Source organism: Populus nigra, chromosome 2, assembly GCF_951802175.1.
Source record: "Populus nigra chromosome 2, ddPopNigr1.1, whole genome shotgun sequence".
NCBI classification, from domain to species: domain Eukaryota; kingdom Viridiplantae; phylum Streptophyta; class Magnoliopsida; order Malpighiales; family Salicaceae; genus Populus; species Populus nigra.
Genome location: NC_084853.1, coordinates 45,777,893 through 45,801,355, shown reverse-complemented (window position 1 = coordinate 45,801,355; position 23,463 = coordinate 45,777,893). Strand labels below are relative to the sequence as shown.

Below are 23,463 nucleotides of genomic sequence, written 5' to 3'. Positions count from 1 at the left end.
TATATATTAACAGGGTTGAACTTTATTTTTTACGCTGTTACATGTAGTAAACGTTTACAACAATATCAGATCATTTCTGCTCTCAGCAAAATAAATAAATAAATAAATAAATGAAGAAAGAATCAAACATAAAATTCTGCATGAAGAACGCGGATCTTAAAATTGAACCAGCTCCAATACTGCGCAGGAGCAGTATTTTGAACCATTACTTTGATATTGGTAATCTTAGATGGCGAACTGCAGAGGCTACCACCCATATGACAAACCGTATAACAATAGGCGCAGGAGCAGCGACGAAGATGAGGCGAAAGGACACTGATTCGTAAGGTGTAATACAATATATCCCAGAACTGTAAGTGCCCATCATAGAAATTGTAGCAATCAAGACTTCCAAGAAATATGGGTAACCGAAGGTTAGACATAATAAGAGAAAAATGGAGGACGTTAGTGCAATGGTGTTGCATATCAGGAAGATTTGGAAAGGAACTTTCTGATCAGAATAAACAGCATGTCCAGCTCTATGTCCCTGATTATCATCGCTTTGCCAAACTCCACCAGGTGGGGTGATTCCAGCTTGGAAGGTCACCGTCGCGATCAGCGCAGCCCCGACTAGCATAACATTTCGGATGTCACCATTTGTCTCTGTTTTCCATGGCGGTCTTGTTGGCAATATAATATCTTGTAAGGGCTTGATTTTGGTTTTGTTACTAGTACTTTCCATATTTCACTAGGAATTGTAAGAGTAGTGATTCTTTCGTCCCGTCTTTCACTCAAACTCAGCGGGGCAAAACAAGGCTCGAATAAATTAATAACAAGAACGGGGACGGTGCATTTGATTTTCATTGAAGTAAAGAAAGGTTCTCTTCCATGAAATTCACCTGGGAATACTTTTTGGTGGAGTGTTGAGATCATTTAAGAAAGGTATAAGATGCTGAAACAGCTAGCCAAACGGGAAGTGCTATTTTTTTTTTAAATTTCCTTTTCCTTCTGGTGTTCAATAATTTAGAATTCAGAGGGACCGAAACTGCCCGGTAATTAATACATTGAAAATAAAACTCGAGTTATATAGTACATGATTAAAAAAAAGATTTTCAAATTTAAATATAACAAGTTCTATACGAAGAAGATTTGGCTCAGAGTAAAACGGGTAGAAATACGTCAGGTGTTTTTCACTTTTAAATTTATAATTTTTATTAGATTAGAAGAATGATGGAAGAATTCGAGGGAAGAAGTTAAATTGCTTGCTTTATTTCCAAAGCTCTGATATTGCGCGCGAGTGTGATTATTTTATTCAACAAGCGTCATGCATGATTTCATCATTTCCATTGCCATGATGTAGCACACCGTCAGTTCTGTGACATCAGCTTTGAGAATGTTAAGAATACCCCGCATTAGAGGCAAAATGGCAAATTACAATTACACAACCATTTGTTTTCTTCGCAAAAAAAAAAAAAAAAAAAATCATCGGAATGAATTCCATTCTTATCCAGAAGAGCGACTCCAGCTCACCCTATTAAATAAGTTTTATTTATTTATATATATATATATATATATATATATATATATATATATATATAAAATTTTAAATTAAAGCTTTATAGTTGTTAATACGATGATTATTAGAAACTCATATGATTGTTAACTTCAAAACTTATAGGATTAATTGAGATACACGTAAATTAACTCGAGCACCCATAATAATAATAAAAAATAATTTTATATTATTATTTAATCTAACAAATAATAAATATGATACATATATTAAAAAACTCAGTTTAAAACATAACTCAAACTTAACTCGGTGGGTGTGTATATATACATATTAAAAAAATTATCAAGAATTCCTTCTTATAATGAATAGCAACTCCAACTCACCCGATTAAATAAGTTTTTTTTATAAATATTTAATCTAATAAATAATAGATGTGATACATATATTAAAAAACTTAATTTAAAACACAACTCAAACTTAACTTGGTGGGTAGTTTTTAATGATTTGGTTAATATGGTAAAACTTGGTTCAACTTTTAGGATTTTTTTAATAAAAATTTATAATTAATTGTTCTTCATAATTTCACCGAATCAATCAAGAATTACAAATGACTTGTACTTGTCCCTTGCTGGATGCGCTTACAATTTTATCTGCTAATCAATCTACGGATAGAAAGAGTGATTGGCAATAAATTTGTTCAATTTTTGCAAAAAATTGAAAACTGTCAACCGAATTTTTTTTTCGAAATTATTATTTCAAAAGGAAATAAATCTGGCTAATATTATCACAGCCAACAATATTTATAAACGAAATTACATTCTGCCGTCTGGAAAGAAGAAGAAAGGAGAAGCAAACATTCAGCATACACAAGCACCTCATCTTACTGATATGGGTTCTTTCCTTCCACATCCGATCTTTTTTAACCATTCATTGGGCACTTGTAGTAAAATACAGCGGAAAACACCCAAATAAGAACCCTTATTACCATAGGTACAGGAGCGGCGAGGAAGATGAGACGAAACGACACTGATTCGTAAGGTGTTACACAATATATCGCAGAACCATAAGTGCCCATCATAGAAATTGTAGCCATGAAAACTTCCAAGAAATAAGGGTACCTAAAGGTTAGACATAATAGTAGAAAACTGGAGGATGTCAGTGCAATAGTGTTACATAGCAGGAAAATTTGGAAAGGTATTCTCTGATCAGAATAAATAGCACGTCCGGCTTTATGTCCCAGCTTATCATCACTTTGCCAAACTCCACCAGGTGGACTAATTCCAGCTTGGAAGGTCACGGTGGCGATCAGCGCAGTCCCGACCAGCAAAACATTTCGGATATTATGAGTTTCTGGCTTTAGATCTCCTTCCAATGGTGGCCTTGTTGGTTTTGCGATAAATTTGAAGCAGGCCTTGATTTTTCTTTTGATTCTAGTACTAGTAGTATTTTTAGGGTGATTTTCCATATCTCTCAGGTGAAAGTTATGGTTCCTTTTTTCTGTTAACATTGAAACTCAAAGGGCCAAGAGGTTTAAATATTTTTGTTAAAGAGAAGGGGAAAAACGCACTTGATTTTCATTCAAGTAAGAAAGATTCAGTCCTCTGCGAGTCTCTGGCACCATTAAATCTGGATAGGAGTACTTCTGGTAGAGTACTGAATTCATTTAAGAAAGGTATAAGATCCTGATCAAACAGCCAAGCAGGCAGTACTGTTATGCCTTCTCTCTTTTTTTTTCCTTCCCCTTTTTGTGGTATTCAGTAATTTGAAATGAAAATGTGAAAGTGATATTACCAAGATCTGAACCATAAAAGGAGAAAACCTGATTAGGAGTATATAAATTTGGTGTCTTCCCAATTTTCCATTAAATCACTTGACGGAAAGATTTTGTAAAAGAAGGGAAGGGGGATTTTTCGAATACTTGGGAACAGGGAGCAGAAGGCATGACTGTAAAATGGTATTTATGGATAACAAAAGCTACGAGAAGCCTTTGGATTGCATGCACATTGTTTACCACTTCTTTTTAGGCTAGACATTTGATAGGAGAAATCAAAGGAAAAGGTTAAATTGATGCTTTTATTCCCATATTTTGCACATTAAGCATGATTATTTTAATATTCAAGAAGTATGATGGGGCTTCATTTTGATTGCATCGATGTATCCAATCCAACAATTAATGTCTTAGGATGAATTATGTCATCAGCTTTTGCTTTGTAACTTCAATCATGCTAGAGTCCTTTTGTTGCAAAAGGATGGATATTAGGGCATCATGATCATCCATACTCTCTCAACCTAAATGTAGATGCTAGATGGTGAGTGACTTGTCAACTGTTCTTATACAACATGAAGTGCTATTAATAATTGCAACTAGAAAGGCATAGAGAAATTGACGAACTGAATTGATTAACCTGCAAGAAGCTAGAGGACACGCATGTAGGAGAGGTGAAGAGTCCTACTAATCTGCATGCAATCGGGGGGGATCATAATTTGCCTTGCATTTGACCTTAATGCTTTTTTTCAGAAAGAGATGTATACTTGATATAAAGATTATTATCGTGCAGATTGCCTTAATATAAACTAGTGCAGTAGTACACAAATATTGAATCTCCAATCATAAGAAGCCCATACCGGCTTTTCCTTTCAATTTTGTAAACCAGGATGCAAATTTATTAAGGGAAAAAAACACATTAGAAGATAGAGGGTACAGAGAATACAACCCAGGGAAACAAGAGATACAAGAATGAGAAAAAGAAAAACACCATCCTGGCCAAGGACAAATTAGAAATGAACCAGCTTATGTCGGCCTTGCCCACAGCTCTTACATCTACACACTTTGGCCTGTTTCCCCACCTATTTCTTCATCTTTCTGAGAGTTTTTACTGCTTTTGTTAAGCTTCTGGATCAAAAACCTTGTGATAAAAGGCACTGCAGCTGTAATCAAGAGATAGCGAAAATGCACAGATTCACGAGGGGTAACAGCAAAAATTGCAGAAGCATAAGTTACCATCATTGATGCTGTGGCAACCCAAATCTCAAAGTGGAAAGGGAACTTGTAAGTGAGAGATGGGATAACAAGTAATGATGCGGAGAATGCCAAAGTGTTTGACATCAAGAAAACATAGTAAGGATGTTTTTGAGACGCATAAATTGCTCTGCCAGCGGCATGATGTTCTTCAAACTTGTATTCCTGCCGTTCTCCTCCAGGACTAGGAGGATTCGCCCCAGCGGCAGGTTTGATACCATTATCATCCTGCCAGACTCCACCAGGAGGATTCACCCCAGCTTGGAAGGTCACTGCAGCAATCAGTGTGGCAATTACCAGCAAAACATTTCGCACATCATTTGGTGAGTCCCTTTCTTTATCATATTGAAATCTCTTTAACCAGTTAATTCTTCTCTCGGTATTTTGAGGGTGTACTTGAGCCATTTTTGTCCAAGCAGCAACTTATGATGCCAAACACTGTAATGAGTACCTTTAAATAAGCTAGATGCATACAAGGAGTCAAAGGCATTACCTTAATTTCTTATTAAAAAATCCAAACCATTAATTTGCAAAAAATAATACCTAGAATGATTGAAGCATAGATATAAAGTTAGTATGGTATGATAACTTGTTAAGCTAGAACCTTATCTTTGAACTTATCTGGATATGAATCTTGTTAAAATCGATTGATTTGGTTAAACTCAGACGAGACTTGATCATTTTAATTCTAAAATTTTTTGTTATTGTTTTATCTAAATAATGTATCTTCAATTTTTTTCAAAAGAATTATCCAAAACTGAATTCGTTTTAAGGTTGACCCAACAAATTAATTCACAATTCCAACTATCGATAGAGTCTAATGAGCATGGATTGAAATAGAAAAGGAATTGGGGTAACTCTGTATCAACCGGTTTAATGTTTAATTGTGTATATATCATAGAAATACAGAGACCAACAACCACCAAGCCAGGGTTCCAACCTCGTGACAAATTGATCTCCTTTCTATAATCCCGAATCACAGCTTTCAACCTTGACATTGATATGAATGCATGTTTTCACTTGCAAGTTGCAACTCCCCGAAGATGCGAGATTCCTAACTCTTCTCCTCATCTTTCCAACAAAGTGAAAAATAAGACCCGCATTGACCGGTTGCATTAGGGATGGTCTTTGTATTATTTAAACACACATATCTCCTCCTTGCATGTCACCTAACATCATTTAGGAATCTTCCTTTATATTCACTTCAAAATTTCAAGCTATATAGCTCAACTGGCAGTAGGGTTCCCCTCCCCTCGCGAGAGATATATATATCGCGCCTCTCCTTTGTAATAATAATACATGAAAACTTCAAAATTTCAATGCTAGAGATATGCACGGAGAATATTAACTTCAGAAACATGTTAACAGTCGCGGATCACCTTCCCTGTGATTTGGATAATTTTCTTTACAGTAATTAACAATCACTTCATCAATAACTAGGTGTTCGTAAATATTAATGCAGCGACACAAACATCTCTTTCGACAGATCGATTATTGAAATGCCGGCTTGCTGGTTTGGTTGATGGACCTTAATTAACAAAGGAGACTTGTACAGGTCTTGAAAGCGTACACGAGGAGGAAAGCTTCATTGGTTTTGTGCATCTTCCCTTACTGTGTGAACTGAGCATTTTTTTTTCCCATTTTTATTTTTTTTAACTAACTACACATTTCATGGAAGGTACAAAACCAAATGTCAAAAACAGGCTGTATGGTTAATATAATTTATGTTGGAATTTTGTCAACATTAGCTAACCTAGCACCCCCCACCAAACATGACAAAATTACCTCTTCGGTAATAAAATGTACGTGCAAGTTTACTGTCCTGACTCTATGAAATAAAATATTACCATTTAGGTAGTGATCCAGTAATAAAAGTTTAAAATAAAAAAATTTGCTCTTTCTATGGTTTAAAGTTCAAGTCATGTGGTTACTCATATGATGGTCACTGAAGGCTTATATGGTCGTTAACTTCAGGGCCCGTGAGATTAGTCGAGGTACGTGCAAACTGACCCGAACACCTATGTTAAACTAAAAAAAAAAATTACTGATCCAACATTAGAGGAACCCATGCATGCAGATGCAATTGCAAGCTTTTTTTCATTTTTTTTTTGTTAATTAGGTGGTCTGCACACAAGATGCAGCAGGCCAGCATCTAGTAGCTGCTTGCTATGTGAAATCTCTCTCATCCCATATCTATTTTTGGGCTGGGCAGGGCAATAAACCAATGGTGGTTGGGGTAGACTTCCCGCATCGTGAGTGTAGGCCGTGTAGTTTTTGCTGGCTCCAATGGTTTAGATGACACTGTGCCAATGATTTACAGCTTGACTCTCGGTCGTTTTATCAATCACTACAAACACGTCAGTTTCTGCCATCGTATCAATATCAATATATCAATGTCTTTCGAAACCATTCATCAAACTCACTCTAAATCTCATCATCATCAAGCTTCCCTTAAATCACTTTGCAGTACTACCCCGTCCCTTCTATCCCTAGTTCTTCTAAAGCATTTATATACTCACCTTTGTATTTTGAAAACTTCCCCATCAGTTTTTCTGTGGAATTTTTAAGGCAATCCTTTGGAGAGTTTGGGAAGGTAGATGATGTTTATATATACAGGAAAACTACGGACCACGTGAGGTAGGAGATTTGGTCTCTTGAAGATATATCAGATCATCGTTGCCAAAACAAGAATTGATATCCCACCTTATGGAATATGGTCTGGATACCACAAGTTGAGGGTTGACCTTGCTAGATTTATAAGGAACCTTGTATCCTTTTTTCTTTTTTTTCTTTTTATAATTAGGAAACCTTGTAACCTATACATGGAACCATTCGAAATGGAGTGAATATGAATTGCTATTAATAATTGCAACTAGAAATGTTAGTGAATATGTCGAGTGAATATGTCGATTGGTTATATATGTAGCTGATTTTATTCATGTAAAATATATTTATTATTAATAAAGGTTTTGTTTATCTTTAATAATCAATTATATTTGATTAATCAATTTAGAGTAAAGATAAAGTTCTCGGAATAAAAATATTTTACATAAAAAATTATAAAGTTATTATAATTATGAGATTCATATTGTATCAAAGCATTGTTTCTAAATATTTCTGATCAATGTTCTATTAAGACAAGATATTAATTAGAGTTGTTAAGACCAGTGCATATTATGTTTTTTTCTCTATGAAAGGAAGCAGCTACTCTCCTAAACTGAGGAATGAGAAATACTTGGAACTAATATGCAGGTATTTGTTAGATGACATGTACACTAAACTGACCCGCAAGAGAATTTCATATGGAAAAACCATCTATATCTATAGATAGGCTCACACATGATCATTGTCTAAGTGATTACCTTAATTTCTTATTAAAAATTCAGACCATTAATTTGCAAAAAATAATACCTAGAATAAATGAAGCATAGTCATAATTAAAATCCGTATGGTCCGGTAACTCATTAAACTAGAGCCTGATCTGAATTATATTATGTTCGAAACTGATTTGAAGATTAACCTTATCAAACTCGATAGATATGGTTGATTCCAGGTGAGATCTGATCAGGTGAATTCAAAGAATTTTATTATTATTTTATTTAAAATGATATGTAACTTTATTTTTCAAAAGAATTGTCCAAAACTGACTTGTTTTAAGGTTGAACCAACAAATTCACAATGCCAACCATGATAAAGTCTAATGAGTACGGATTGAAATAAAAAGGAACTGGGCTATCAACCGGTTTAATATTTAATTGTGTATATATCATAGAAATACAGAGACCAACAACCACCAGGCCAGGTTCCAAACTCGTGACAAATTGATCTCCTTTCTATAATCCCAAATCACAGCTTTCAACCTTGACATTGATACAAACGCATGTTTTCACTTGCAAGTTGCAACAAGTGAAATATAAGACCCGCATTGACCGGTTGAATTAGATATGGTCTTTGTATTCTTTAAACACTACATATCTCGTGCTTGCATGTCAACTAAAACCCTTTAGGAATCTTCCTTTATATTAACTTCAAAATTTCAAGCCATATAGCTCAACTGGCAGTACTAGGGTTCCCCTCCCATCAAGAGATATCGTGCCTCTTCTTTTTTGTAGTAGTAGTACTAATAATAATACTAATAAAAAACTTCAGAATTTCAATGCTAGGATATATATGTTAACAGTCGCGCGGATTACCTTCCCTGTGATTTGGACAATTTTCTTTAGAGTAATTAATAATCACTTCATCAATAAGTAAGTGTTCGTAATTAATGCAGCGACACAAACATCTCTTTCGACAGATCGATTATTGAAATGCCGGCTTTGCTGGTTTGGTTGATGGACCTTAATTAAGAAAGGAGACTTGTACAGGTCTTGCAAGTAGTAGTTAGAATTATCTGTGCCTTGAAAGCGTACACGAGGAAGAAAGCTTCATTTGCTTTGTGCATCCTCCCTTACTACACAATTCATGAAAGGTACAAAACCAAATGTCAAAAACAGGCTGTATGGTTAATATAATTTATGTTGGAGTTTTGTCCACATTAGCTAACCTAGCACCCCCCACCAAACATGACAAAATTACCTCTTCGGTAATAAAATGTATGTGCAAGTTTACTGTCCTGACTCCATAAAATAAAATATTACCGAGTCAACATTATAGGAACCCATGCATGCAGATGCAATTGCAAGCTTTTTCTCATTTTTTTGTTAATTAGGTGGTCTGCACACAAGATGCAGCAGGCCAGCATCTAGTAGCTGCTTGCTATGTGAAATCTCTCTCATCCCATATCTATTTTTGGGCTGGGCTGGCAATAAACCAATGGTGGTTGGGGTAGACTTCCCGCATCGTGAGTGTAGGCTGTGTAGTTTTTGCTGGCTCCAATGGTTTAGATGACACCGTGCCAATGATTTACAGCTTGACTCTCAGTCGTTTTGTCATTCACTACAAACACATCAGTTTCTGCCATCGTATCAATATCAATATATCAATGTCTTTCGAAACCATTCATCAAACTCACTCTAAATCTCATCATCATCAAGCTTCCCTTAAATCCCTTTGCAGTACTACCCCATCCCTTCTATCCCTAGTTCTTCTAAAGCATTCATGTACTCACCTTTGTATTTTGAAAACTTCCCCATCAGTTTTTCTGTGGAATTTTTAAGGCAATCCTTTGGAGAGTTTGGGAAGGTAGATGATGTTTATGTATACAGGAAAACTACGTACCACGTGAGGTAGGAGATTTGGTCTCTTGAAGATAAGATCATCGTTGCAGAAACAAGAAGTGCCATCTCACCTTATGGAATATGGTTTGGATACTACAAGTTGAGGGTTGACCTTGATTTATAACGAAACCTTGTAACTTTTTTTATATATAATTAGGAAACCTTGTAACCTATACATGGAACAATTCGAAATGGAGTGAATATGAAGTGCTATTAATAATTGCAACTAGAAATGTTAGTAAATATGTAGATCTGTTATATATGTAAAATATATTTATTATTAATAAAGGTTTTATTTATCTTTAATATTCAATTATTTTTTATTAATCAGATAAAGTCCACGGAACAAAAATATTTTGTATACAAAATTATAAAGTTGTTATAATTATAAGATTCATATTGTATCAAAGTATTGTTCCTAAATATATTTCTGATCAATGTTTTATTAAGATAAGATATTAATTAGAGTTCTTGAGACCAATGCATATTATGTTCCTTCCTCTATGAAAGGAAGCAGTTGCTCTTATAAACTGAGTTATGAAGGATATTTAGAACTAATATGCAGGTGCTTGTTAGATGATGTTGTTATCCATTTTTGGGTTCTTAAAAAAAATACAAAAATATATATATTCAAAAGAAATCTAAAAAATAAGAACTGTAAAAAATGAATGTTAGAGCGCCTAGAAAATAGCTAGGAATTGGTTTGAGAAGATTCAAAAATAAAAAGATGGAAATTTGATATTATATTGTTTTTACTGATGAGAGCTCTGCTGACAAAGAAAATTCAATTTAAGAAAGAAAAGTCCAAAATCAAATGTTCGTGGACTCAATTAAATTTTATTAAAAGTTTAATTGAATTTATAGAGGGTTTGTTTGTCAGAAAAAATTATTTTTTAAGTCAATTTAAGCTTTAATTGGAAGGAATTAAAGTTTTGAGGTCAAATTATAATTTTTTAGAGTTGATTTGGTCAAATCAAGGGTTTAATTGTATAAATATTAAAATTTGATGGCTAATTAGGGACTTAATTGAAGAACTCTAAAACCAAGGATCAAAATAAAAAAAAAGTATAAATAGAGAACCTGGAATTGACCGAAATCAGAGATTAAATTAAAAGATTCAAAAATTTATTAATCAATTGAAGATCCAATTACATAAATATGAGACCAATAACCAAATTAAAATTGGCGGCCAACTTAAGGTCGGGGTTTGAATTTAATAGAAATTAAAATTACAATTAATTCTTAAAATTAAAATTACAATTAAACTTCATTGAATAAATCACAAACCTGGAGATAAAAGGCACTGAAGCTGTAATCAAAAGATAGTGAAAACGCACAGATTCATGATGGGTAACAGCAAAAATTACAGAAGCGTAAGTTACCATCATTGAGGCTGTGGCAACCCAAATTTCAAAGTGGAATGGGAACTCGTAAGTGAGAGATGGGATAACAAGTAATGATGCGGAGAATTCCAAAGTACTTGACATCAAGAAAACATAGTAAGGAGGTTTTTGAAACGCATAAATTGCTCTGCCAGCTGCATGATGTTCATTAACGTTATCATCCTGCCAGACTCCTCCAGGAGGATTCACCCCAGCTTCGAGGTCACTGCAGCAATCAGTGAGGCAATTTCCAGCAAAACATTCCGTGCGTCATTTGGTGAGTCCCTTTCTTTATCATATTGCAATCTCTTGAACCAGCTATTGCTTCTCTCTGCATTTTTAGGATGTATTTGAGCAATTTTTACCCAAGCAGCAACTTATGATGTCAAACACTTTAATCAGCACCTTTAAATAAGCTATATATGCATTTAAGGAGTCAAAGGCATTACCTTAATTTCCTGCTAAAAAAATCAAACCATTCTTTATCATATTGCAATCAACACTCTTTTTTTCGATTTTGGTTTTTTTTTTTTTTTACTTTATTCTTAAAATTGGTTTAAATAAGGGGTAAACAATTGTCATGGCGATACATATTTTTGTTTCCTGTGTCTACTTGTAAATCAACCACAGAGGAACATCAAAAGGAGTTAGGGTCCTCTAAATGAGAAGATTAGCAAATGCGATATCAAGCTCACAAACAAATAGCTTATCAAGCCCGTTGGGGATGCAGAATGACATAGCCACCGGCTTGATCAGCCCACATGCCACAAGCTTTTACATAGTTTTTACATATATATATATATATATATATATATATATATATATATATATATATATATATATATATATATATATATATATATATTTGCTACAACCACTAGTTCGTTGTGCATTATCGTGGGTTTCTAAAAGCATTCTATTAAAATGGACCAAAAATACGAACATAATATTACTAAAGATTGCTTGAAACCATGGGAAGGAAGTATATATTTGATAGTTAATTGAGGAATTTTTTTTGTTGCTATAATAATAAAAAAAGAGTGACTAAAATATTGGAGGAAACTAACCTTACTCATTCAAATGCAGCTATCGCACAAAGCACATACACAGAGGATGCATAAAGATTTTGTGTATATATTAATTTTATCAAGGATAAAGTTTTAATAGTAGAAGGTATTGCCTTTGTTTAGAAAAATTACAAAATCCTTTAAGGAAACCAATTTGAAAGAAAATTGATTTTAAAAATTGAGAACTCGACGTGATCTCAATCGTTTTAGGGCTTTTATGTTTTCAAAGGAGAAAGAACTCAATTTAGCAAGAAGAGGTAGTTAATTTGAAACAGTTTGGATGGATTCATTAAAAGATCACATCCAGTGAATTAAATTTGCAAGAACTTGACAATGGCTGCTATTGCAGTGGTACACAAAACATCGAATCTCCAACCATAAGAATCCATATCAGCTTTTCCTTTCAATTTTATAAATTACCCAGGATGCAAATTTATAAGAAAAGAAATATATTAGAAGATAGACTGGAGTACAAAGAAATGTATATGATGAATAATGAATTCTTAATTAATTCACAATGCTGGGATTACATCTTTATACACGGATCATGCTACTTTACTTTCTATAGAATTTTTTCCTAGAAAATACAGAGAATACAACCCAGGAAAACTCTTATGCGTCTGAATCAAAAACCTTGTGATAAAACGCACTGAAGCTGTAATCAAAGTATAGCGATCAAAATGCTCAGATTCAGATTCATGAGGGGTAACAGCATAAATTGCAGAAGAATAGGTTACCATCATTGAAGCTGTGGCAACCCAAATCTCAAAATGGAAAGGGAACCCGTAAGTGAGAGATGTGATGACAAGTAATGATGAGGAGAATGCCAGAGTGTTTGACATCAAGAAAACATAGAAAGGCGTTTTCTGAGAACCATAAATTGCTCTGCCAGCTGCATGATTTTGTTCCTCATTATTTTTTCCTCCAGGACTGGGAGAATTCGCCCCAGCGGCAAGTTTTGTAACATTACATTCCTGCCATTCTCCTACGGTACGGGAGTAGGAGGATTCGCCCCAGCGGCAGGTATGATACCACTATCATCCTGCCGGACTCCTCCAGGTGGATTCACCCCAGCTTGGAAGGTCATTGCAGCAATAAGTATGGCAATTACCAGCAATACATTTCGTATATCACTTGGCGAGTCCCTTTTCTCGTCATATTGAAATCTCTTGAACCAGTTAATGCTTTTCTCGGCATTTTGAGGGTGTACTTGAGCCATTTTATCCAAGCAGCAACTTATGATGCCAAACACTCTAATGAGCAGGTCTAATCCCAAACCACAGCTATATGCTTTCTCTCGCAACTCACCGTGGCTGTAATTTACGTCCTCTTCCAAGTTTGACTGCTTGCATTAGATTTTGTCTTTAGATTTTTCAAACACTGATATGGAAGTGGGATGTAAAATTGTTTTTTAAAATATTTTTTTGTTTTAAAATGTATTAAAATAATATTTTTTTTATTTTTAAAAAAATTATTTTTATTAACAGATTATTAATCTAAAAAAAATAATTTAAAGAAGAAAAAAAATCAAAATTTAATACAGCCCCAAACAGGGCTGTAGAGTATAGAGTCCTTCCGTCAGCTAAAATCCTTTTGAAATCTTCCTTTAAAAAAATATATATATATTTAAAAAAGTCGCCGTACTATTCTATATTCAGTCATTAGTTCCTTTAGCGACACAACAAAATAAGAGGCATGAATTCTCGTAGACACTAAGCTGGGTGTCGGGAGTTGCACTTTGCAATCCTATTATTCTCACGAACTAAAATAAAATAAGCTACTCTTTTTAAAAATTTAGACATTCTAAAGTTATTGCTTGGTTTTTAACTACTGTTTTGTATTAAAATATATATCAATAATATTTTTTTAAAAAAATTATTTTTAACATCAACATTTCAAAATAATTTGAAAACACTAAAAATATATTAATTTAAAATTAATAAAAAAATAAAAAAAATAAATTTTTTTAAAAATATTTTTGAAATACAGAAACTAACTAACTAATATATATTTTTTCATTTTTCAGATTTTCCAAAGGTTTCTTCTTTTCTCCAATGCAAAATGAGGATTTAAGGGGTCAAATCCTCGACAGACATCAAACATTCAACTTGCCTGGTCTAGGTCTATGGATTTCGACTGCTCTATTTGCACAATGATGTAGCCGAGATTTAAATAACATGTAATTCTTATTAGTCGGTTATTTATCTTGTATAAGTAGATAAGATCTGCCATGAACATATTATATGGATAGTTTATATATATATATACACACACACACACTAGCAAGACAGATTTAAACTAAAAAAAAATTGATTGCTCCAAACTAAAATAATAATTTAAAAAAATCATAATTTTTTATCTAATTGCTCAATTTACTTAAATTTTTATAAGAGTTGTGTAGCCGACGGGCACTACACAAACCTTTTTATTAATCTGCATGATTTTTCTTTTTATTCAAGAAGTATAATGGGATTTTTTAATTGATTTGATGTATCCAATCCAACAATGTCTGAAGCCGATCCATGACATCAGCTTTTTGATGGGTTTTCTTTAGAGGCATATTGGAATTTGGCAACTCCAGTCAAGCTACAACCCTTTTGTTGCACAAGGATGGATTTTAGGGCATCACTAGTCTGTGACCTGAGCTACAAAAATCTGTGTTAAAAAAGAACACCAAGAAACCACAAGTATATTTAAAAAAATCAAGAAAAAACCATGATTTGGATCATAATGGATAAAATAAATTTGTCTTATCTCATGACATCAAGCAGGAACTTATGATGCCAAACACTTTAACATGCATATAACGAGTCAGAGGCATTGGAAAAGAAGCGGTCACCCTGTAAGAGCCGCCGGTCGCCGGTCTAATCCAATATCACAGCTAGATTTTTTATAATTTGGTGTTTAGATTTTTCAAACACGGGACCGTAGAGTTCTTGCATGTCACCTAAAATCCTTTTGAAATCTTCCTTTGTTGTATGATGATTTTTTGCAATATTCTGGGTTTTCCACTTGGGCTACCTAATCTATCCCAAGACAGGGCCTCTAGGTAATAGCTAGGCTTATAAGAAGCAAGAAAAAACATAGAGAATCTTGCAATGTGAAGACATGGATGAAGCAAGGAGAGGTGAAGAATGTACTGAATTGATAAATTTACACAATTAACAAACGCTGTGAGAAATTGATCTTTACTACTTCTGCTACAGAACAGAATCTTGGATGAATTATTACTATGATGTTACATCGGAACTCATTTGCAAGCTTAATGGGCAGACACATCAAAGAACTTTGAAATGAATGAAATTTTAATTTCACACCGTGGCCTGGTTCCTATCAGCAGAAGTTCTTGTCTTTTTCAGAGGAAGGACACCCCATTTCTTAAGTATCCATATCATAAAACGGGCAAACTCTGCGAGAACTAGCAGGCCAACCGACCAGACCACTGCGTCTATTGTTTTCCTTTCTGTTGGTGACATATAAATTACTGCAATCACGTAAGTAGCAGTCATTGAGAGTATGGCAAGACGCAAGCCGGCTCTGAGAGGAAACCCGCTGGTTAGGAGGGAAATCATGGCGATGGATGCAAAAAATCCAACTGCATTAAAGACAGTGAATACGGCAAAAACTTCAGGGTCACCAGTCATGACAGCCTCTCCAGGCAAAACATCTCTCTTTTGAACGCTATTAATCGTTTGAGATCTTCGAGACTCTGCTGACCAAAAACCACTGGGAGGGCTAAGTATAGCTTGGTATGTCACTGTTGCTATAAGCGTTGCGACAACCATTAATGCGTTCTGAGTTTCAGTTGATGACTCTTCAATTTCTAGCTTCAACTCTTTCCAGAGGTTCCATGGACGAGAATTTTGCGTTGTATGATTAACATTCTTGTTAATGTTCTTCACTTCAACTTGGAAAGTCGAAGCAGGATTTGTTGTGATATCCATAGCTTTCATTGCTCCTGCTTGCTGGAACATCTCTAAGATACTGATGTCATTGTATTCACCTCCACTTTGAAGAATAAAATCAAGAACATCCTTTGCTGTGAATCCACTTGCGTTAATAGAATTTACTTCTACTCCGTAAGCAATGGCCTCTCGACCAATTAATAGCCTTATGGTCTGCATAAAGAAACAACATGTAATGAATGCTTCACCCCTGCATATAATATACATCTACTAAGGTATTTATGTGATTTGAATCTAAAACCCAGCTCTGAGAAAGCAAATCAAACCTCGTGGACTATTGTTTTGATCAATGTATATATGTTTGCATCTGATAATCACAGATTAAAGCACTATATTTTTCAAATGAATCAAAATAGTATAGAAATATGTAAGAATAATTTTTCCTCACCTCATGTTGTTTTCTGAGGGTAGCTAGATGCATTATGGTGTTACCATCCTTGTCCTTCCAGTTAACAATCTCCATCATGTCAAGTTTCTTGATCTCTTCCAACAAAACCTTAACAGCTTCAACCTGGTTACTCTTTACAGCTACATGAAGCACAGTTTCACCGCAAGTCGTTACCTCTTTGACAGATTGTGGGCAAGCACATACTAATTCCTGCACAATATCGACTCGTCCTTTCATTGCTGCAAAATGAAGTGGTGTTTTGCCGTCTTTTCCCTTCAAAAGACAAATATCATATCCTACCCTTAAAAGCTCTCTCACCAGCTCTACATGCCCATTTGAGGAGGCAATGTGTATAGGACTAAAACCATCTTGATTTAGCTCCCTGGCAAATGCTGGCTTTTGGCACGCTACTTCTCTTGTGATTTCGAGTTGGCCAGCTAATGATGATAGGTGTAGAGGATTCTCTGTTGAGTTCAAAGAAATGCGGTCAAGTATAAGTGGATCTTCTGCTAGTAATGAGCGAAATGCAGCTATATCACCGGAAAGAATGGCATCAAACAATCTTGAATCCATTCTAATTGGCAGCAATTATCTCACTACAGTAGTTAAGTTTTTGAGGGAAATGATAGACAATAAGAAAAATTTAGTACTTGTGATGTTGTTGTGATGAAATGTTTTGCATGTTATAGCAAATAACTACTTATTTGGAAGAAAAAAAATGCTAACTTTTCAAATATATTTTTTTACAATAAAAATTCTAATTATAAATCAAAAGGCTTATATATACGTTTAATTAAATAAATTAAAAATTATTTGTGTTAATAAATGTAAAACAAAAGTGTTAATTTTTTTATTCGACTGGTCTAGCTGCAGGTTGAATAATTTTTTTTCTAACACAAATAAATTCATGTATAGGTTTTAATTACGTGTTTTTTTATTGTGAATAAAAAATAAAACTTTGAATTAAGAAGTTGACACTAATATATAATAAAATATAGTAAAGATTATATACGTTAATAAAAAAATAAAATGTCTCAAATTCATTTTTAACATAGAAGAAAAATAAAACAATGTTGTAATTGTTATATTGAAATATTATTTCCTTGATTTTTGTATAATAATTTTCAAAAAAAATTGTAAAGAGAAAAAAATTAAAAAACAAACTTCAAAAGAATAAAAATAATAAAAAAAAATGGTGTAAATAAGTCAAGTATAGAGTGATAAATACTCAAAGTATAAAGAATAAAAAATAATATTTTTTCTAAAAAAATATCAAATAAAAAATAAAAAAACTATTACAAAAATAAGGATAAAAAATAAAATAATAATTAATAGGTCAAGTGTAAAATGATAAAAATATCAATTATAAAAACAAAAACAAATCTAAAAAAAACTTGTTTTCTAAAAAAACTGAAAATTATATATTTATCACTTCTACATTAAAAAGAAAATCAGTTGTGTTACTTTTACAGACCATTTACTTTTAATATGTAATAATAATAATAATAATAATAATAATAATAATAATAATAATAATAATAATAGATTTCCTGCTCAAGAAGTTTCTAATAGAATATTTGATCATGCCTAACGTAGTACTTAGGAAATGTATCAAAGAAAAGTGGTTCAATCACGCAACATCACTCAGAATCACTAAACAAATTCTATATCAAAGAAACTTGAAGGTTATGTTTTGAAACGGAGTTAGAAATTATATTTTTTTAAAATATATTTATTTTTTATTATTATTTTGATGTGTTCATATCAAAATTTATTTTTAAAAAATTAAAAATATATATTATTTTAATATATTTTTTAAATAAAAAATAATCATTACAACACTCTTAAAAATCATCTTATAATAAAAGAAAAACCTTAAGCCCATGGAGTTAAGAAAGAATAAAGACATGGCATCTTGTATTATAGTTATAGGTACAAAGTGATCTAATAGTAGAAAAAAAAAAGGCAAAAGAAAAAAAAAAGGTAAGAAGTCATCTCAAGGAAAAATTCTATCGAAGATTGAACAAATAGTAGACTTAGATTTTATTTTGAGCGTGTGATAACTTTTATTTTTTTATATTTTTTAAAAATATATTTATCTTAAAAAAATATTAAATTAATGTTTTTTAGTTTTTATTATTATTTTAATGTGTTAATATCACAAATAAAAAACTAAAAAAAATATTTTGATATATTTTCAAATAAAAAACACTTTCAAAAAATAATTTTCATCATATAATCAAATATTAATTAGGTTTATATAATGTCTCCGCTTCAAAAAAAAAAAACAAGTTGAGGAAATTCAGACAAATCAAAAATTAAATTCTGAACATCAGGGGTTCTTTTTTTTTTACATATATATATATATATAATTAGAGTGCTGTTTGGCTTTCAAGCATTGTGGATTTAAATCCCATTGAAGGGCGGTGGAGGGAACATTGAATAAAAGGGGCTGCTTTTTCTTAATTTTTCTTGTTTTTACTAGCGAGTAGGTTTTTTCTTTAAGAAATATTTTTTATTTTTTATTTATTTGTCAATAGTAGAATAATATTTTTATTTGAACTTATATATAATATTTTTATATTTAAATTAATATTAATTAATTATTCAGAATAAAATAATTATAAAGTACTAATAAAACTCTAACTTCCATCCTCTTTTATTTTTATATTTTGGATTATTTCACATCTTTTTTCCTTTCCTTAATCTCTGTACGGAACTTCTACAAAAAAGGGGCCGGGGGGGGGGGGGGGGGGGGGGCTATAAATGAATGGTCTATTGCTCTCGGCTCAAACATAGGTGGCCCATACGGAAGAATAGCAAGTCGGCCATTGTGGTTTTTCTTTACTGGGCCTCTCTTCCTCTTTCTCTCTCTAGAGAGGGCCTCTCTCTTCTCGAGTAGCAGCTCTATCCAAGTTTTTTCCGGAAATTAAAAAAAAAAAAAAAGCAATTTTATTATACTAAATAAAATATAAATACATTATTATACCAAAAGTATTATCAATTTAGTCAAAAAGAAACCGCATTGATTCCAAACCAAATACAGAAAAACAAGCGGCTTTCTTAATTAAATTTGCCTAACTAATTATTTATTTTATGTGTTAGTAATTTTATCTTGGTGGATGGTATTTTTTTCAAAAATATTTTTTATTTGTAAATGTATTAAAATAATTTTTTATTTTTGATACAAGTACATCAAAATCAAAAAAAAACACTAAAAAATATCAATTTTTTAATTTTTTAAATCAAATAAGGCGGTTTAAATGTAAAAACAAACAGTCAATTCTCCATAAATTAGAACACAGGAGAAACAAGCAGAAAAGGAAGAAAAAAAAGGCTGGACATGAAGTCTACTGTTGTCAAAAAAGACTTGGAGAAATCATGGGATTTCTTCATCGCTCTTTCTACCAACAAAGACTGCCCTGGTAAGTGATTTTCTTCCCTGTTTATGCGTACCACTGTACGATGACCTAGCTACTTGGAATTTACGTTTCATGAAATTTTACTCAATTCTGTCAGCTTTTGTTCTGCGAAGTTTTCAATTTGGAGGCTAAAATTGAAATCCTAAGATTTAGAATGTATATAGACTTACCATCTCTTCCTTTTCATCCTGAAGAGTCTCCTTTTCGAGCCTTCTTTTGAGGTCCAGAACTCTAGAACAATGCATAATACCTGTAAGTTTTAAGATTCAAATTCACTTAGAGCCAAGAAGCTATGTTAGTAGACATGCATAAACTTTTGAAGATACCTCTCTAGACTCTAGCTCCTATTGCTGGATTGTTTTTGATAATGCAGAATGAGGATTTTAGTTTACTTCTACAGAGAAGCCATGAAAGAATAGGCGAATGGTGGATGGTCCTGAAACCGGTGCTTCTTTTAACTGTTGGAAAGCGACTGAACCAATTAACAAGTTGCTCAAATTGAGGGCTTTTTTTTTTTTTTTTGCATGGTAATCAACAGATAATCGGCGTGGGCGGCGAGCTCTGTTGGTGGCTTTGGCTGCGCAATTTGAGGCTATCAGAGCAAGTAAGAAAATACGCAAGAAAATGCAAACAGATCAAGAAGAAAGAGTGAAAAGGAGATAACCAACACCCGTGAAGCCCGATCAACCATAGATATATTTCTTATTCGTTGGTAATTATCATTTTGCACTTTTGAAAAAAAAATCAAATGCTTTCTTTCAAGGAGAATTGTGATCTTTTGACATTGTTCATCAATCATTAAAGGATTAATGATTCGGGAGTATAAATATATTTTTAAAAATTTTAAGCACAGTAAATTATCTAATTGTCTTACAAGTTGAAAAATTTAAAGTTGTAACCAGGCTATTTATATCTTTTTTATTTTTTTATATAATAAAATAATAATTTTACTTTTAAAACGAAAAAATTAAACTACAGATATCGTTGTGTCCTCGTTTTATTAGTGTGAAATGTGTTAATAGTGGTGTAACAGTATATATTTAGTGAAGCTTTTTTTTTTCCCTTAAAGCTTGATATTTTTATTGCTATTATTTTAACTTCAAATCTTCTTCTTCTTCTTTTTTATTTTTTGTGATTTTATAAAAGATTTATTTGTTTTCAATATTAATTTGTTATATATTATATTTTTTAATTTGATTGTTATTCTTTTATTTTTATTTTTATTTACTCTTTTGTAAAGGATTTATTGGTCTCAATTTCAATCTAAATTTATCATATATTATATTTTCTGCTTTGATTTTTATTCTTTTGATTTTTTAAAGTTATATTTTTTTTAACTTCACCATCTGGTCAAAAAATTTTAATTGTTCTCTAAGTTATTTTGATTTTGATTTTTATTCTTTTAATTATTATTTTTTTTATCTTGGATCTTTTGGTGTGATTGTTCTGTTTTCTTGATTCATCTTTCATTATTTGATTTGTTAGAGATTAAGCTTTATTAGTGCTTATGATCTAATGATCTGGATCACGAGTTTGAAAAGTTAATGAGAGTTGATATTTTTTTTGTTGCTTTATTTTTTTTATGACTCCATCGTTTGATATTAGTTTTTATTATAAAAAGTAGTTTTGTGGTTTTTTTATTTGTTTTCTATCAGATTATCATGATCTGATAACTTAGAACGCGTGTTTGACAAGTTAGCCTATGTTACAAGCCTATTATATTAACTCGGATTGACTCATGTAGGTTTTTTATTTTTTATTTTACTCAATTTTGTTCTTCTATATTTAATTGACTAAAAAATGAATATTGTTTTCTCGCTTTGGAAAAGAGTTTTTTCTCCTATATTATCAGTTATTTGTTTTTATTTGTTTATTATTGTTGTTTATTTTTTTAATGTAATTAAAATAAAATCATTTTATTTGAATAATCAGTGCTATAACCTAAAACATAAATTTATTTTTTAAAAAATATATTTATAATATATGCACATTATTTTTTACTAGCAAAAAATAATATGAACCCGACCCTCTTCGTGTGTGCGTAAAAGAAGGCCCTTTAATTGCCTTCAATTTAATATATGAGTCTATTCTTGTCCAGTTAAGAAACTAGAATCCAGTTCATAACACTGATATAATTAACAACACAACACCAATCCATTCACGGTGTAATTGAAGCTTCCTTACAGAGGATCAGATCTTTTTATGAAGATGTTTTGCTGGATTTCGTGTCCCAGCACCACCAAATTATAAGAAAAAGCCTAGAATGTTACATGGAATTGGAATTTGTAGGGTAACCTGGACAGAAAGGACGCCATTTCCTTGGACTTGGGACTGGAAAGTCGTTTGGTAGATACGGATTTTTTTTATTTTTTTTTAATTTTCTTTACTTCACTCCACTTTCCTGCTTAGCCTCTCCAAATTCAAAGACAAACGCAGGAGTGGACCCCATCAAGTCACGCTATTTGATTCACCTTCTTGCTTCTTGTTCTTGCACATTCAAGGACAAAATGTTGTAGCATTCACCAGACTGCAATCCCTGAAAGAATTTTAACAAATAATGTTCTGTCATTCACTTCTGCAAGCATAGAATGGGAATCAGACAATCCCTTTTCGTTTCGTGATTCGGTATTGCGGTTTAACTATTTTTTGAAATTATTTTAGTTTTAAATTGTTTTTTCTAATATTTTTTTAATTGTTTCGATGTTTTAATATTTAAAATAAATTTTTAAAAAGTATTATTTTATTAAATTTTCAAGCATAAAATAATTTAAAAAACATCAATTCAATCAAGAAAATGGACTGTTGCGGTTTGTGGAAGCAGTACTTTCTCCATGCATGCTAATAGATTTAGAATTATTTGTTTTTATGTTTGAAATTATATTTGGGTATGTTTTAAAAGTGTATTTAAATTGAAAAAACATTAAATTAATTGTATTTTTTAAATAATTTTAATATGCTAATATCAAAAATAAAAATAATAATTATTTTAATATTTGTTTTAAAAAAATATACGCTTAAAAAATAATTTTAACGAAGATACCAATACGCACTTAACAGCAACCATGTGAATTCCTGGAATGTTCTCTTTCCCTCTTCTTTCCCCACGTCTACAAATAATGGTGGTCCTATCCCATTTCCACGACGTACAGAGGAAGTCAAGAGGCAGCAACAGCATCACAATCGCAAGACAAGTGGCAGAGAAGGAAAGGACAACCACGGAGCTGTTTATGAGCGCCTTTAAAACTATATTTTCTAAAAAATTAATTTATTTTTTTTATCATTTATTTTAGTGTGTTAATATAAAAATAAATAAATTTTAAATAATAAAAATAATATTATTTTAATATATTAAAAAAAAAAACTCTAAAAAATAACCAAGCAACATCTACGGTTAGAAACACTGGTTCGACTACCGTGCGTTCACCAGCCTCCTACACTAGACTAGACGGATCCATCCCTACGACTCCTTACGACAGGAGGGCTCATACCGATAACCACAGGAATATTTA

General features: G+C 32.2%; 2 protein-coding genes and 1 long non-coding RNA gene across 3 annotated transcripts; 1 reads left to right on the top strand and 2 right to left on the bottom strand.

Annotated features, from left to right (window-relative positions):
* Positions 1-4,088: 4,088 nt before the first annotated feature.
* LOC133681382 (uncharacterized) lies at positions 4,089-4,922 on the bottom strand. Its single transcript, XM_062104416.1, has one exon. It carries the CDS (start codon positions 4,914-4,916, stop codon positions 4,314-4,316), a length of 603 nt encoding a protein of 200 aa, XP_061960400.1. The 5' UTR covers positions 4,917-4,922; the 3' UTR covers positions 4,089-4,313.
* A 10,385-nt stretch (positions 4,923-15,307) lies between these two features.
* On the bottom strand, positions 15,308-17,179 carry LOC133683204 (ankyrin repeat-containing protein BDA1-like). Its single transcript, XM_062106758.1, has 2 exons — positions 16,533-17,179; positions 15,308-16,297 (listed from the first exon to the last, which is right to left on the bottom strand). The coding sequence occupies exons 1-2, from the start codon at positions 17,103-17,105 to the stop codon at positions 15,491-15,493; spliced, it is 1,380 nt and encodes a 459-aa protein (XP_061962742.1). The 5' UTR covers positions 17,106-17,179; the 3' UTR covers positions 15,308-15,490.
* A 2,688-nt stretch (positions 17,180-19,867) lies between these two features.
* On the top strand, positions 19,868-20,781 carry LOC133682333 (uncharacterized). The gene is made up of 2 exons (XR_009836664.1): positions 19,868-19,957; positions 20,493-20,781. It is a non-coding gene; the product is annotated as an uncharacterized LOC133682333 (long non-coding RNA).
* The last annotated feature ends 2,682 nt before the right edge of the window (positions 20,782-23,463 follow it).

Coding starts and splice junctions, on each gene's coding strand:
- LOC133681382 (XM_062104416.1), bottom strand. CDS start 4,916: ATGGCTCAAGTACACCCTCAAAATACCGAGAGAAGAATTAACTGGTTA.
- LOC133683204 (XM_062106758.1), bottom strand. CDS start 17,105: ATGGATTCAAGATTGTTTGATGCCATTCTTTCCGGTGATATAGCTGCA. Junction 16,298..16,532: donor CCCTCAGAAAACAACATGAG/GTGAGGAAAAAT, acceptor TTCTTTATGCAG/ACCATAAGGCTATTAATTGG.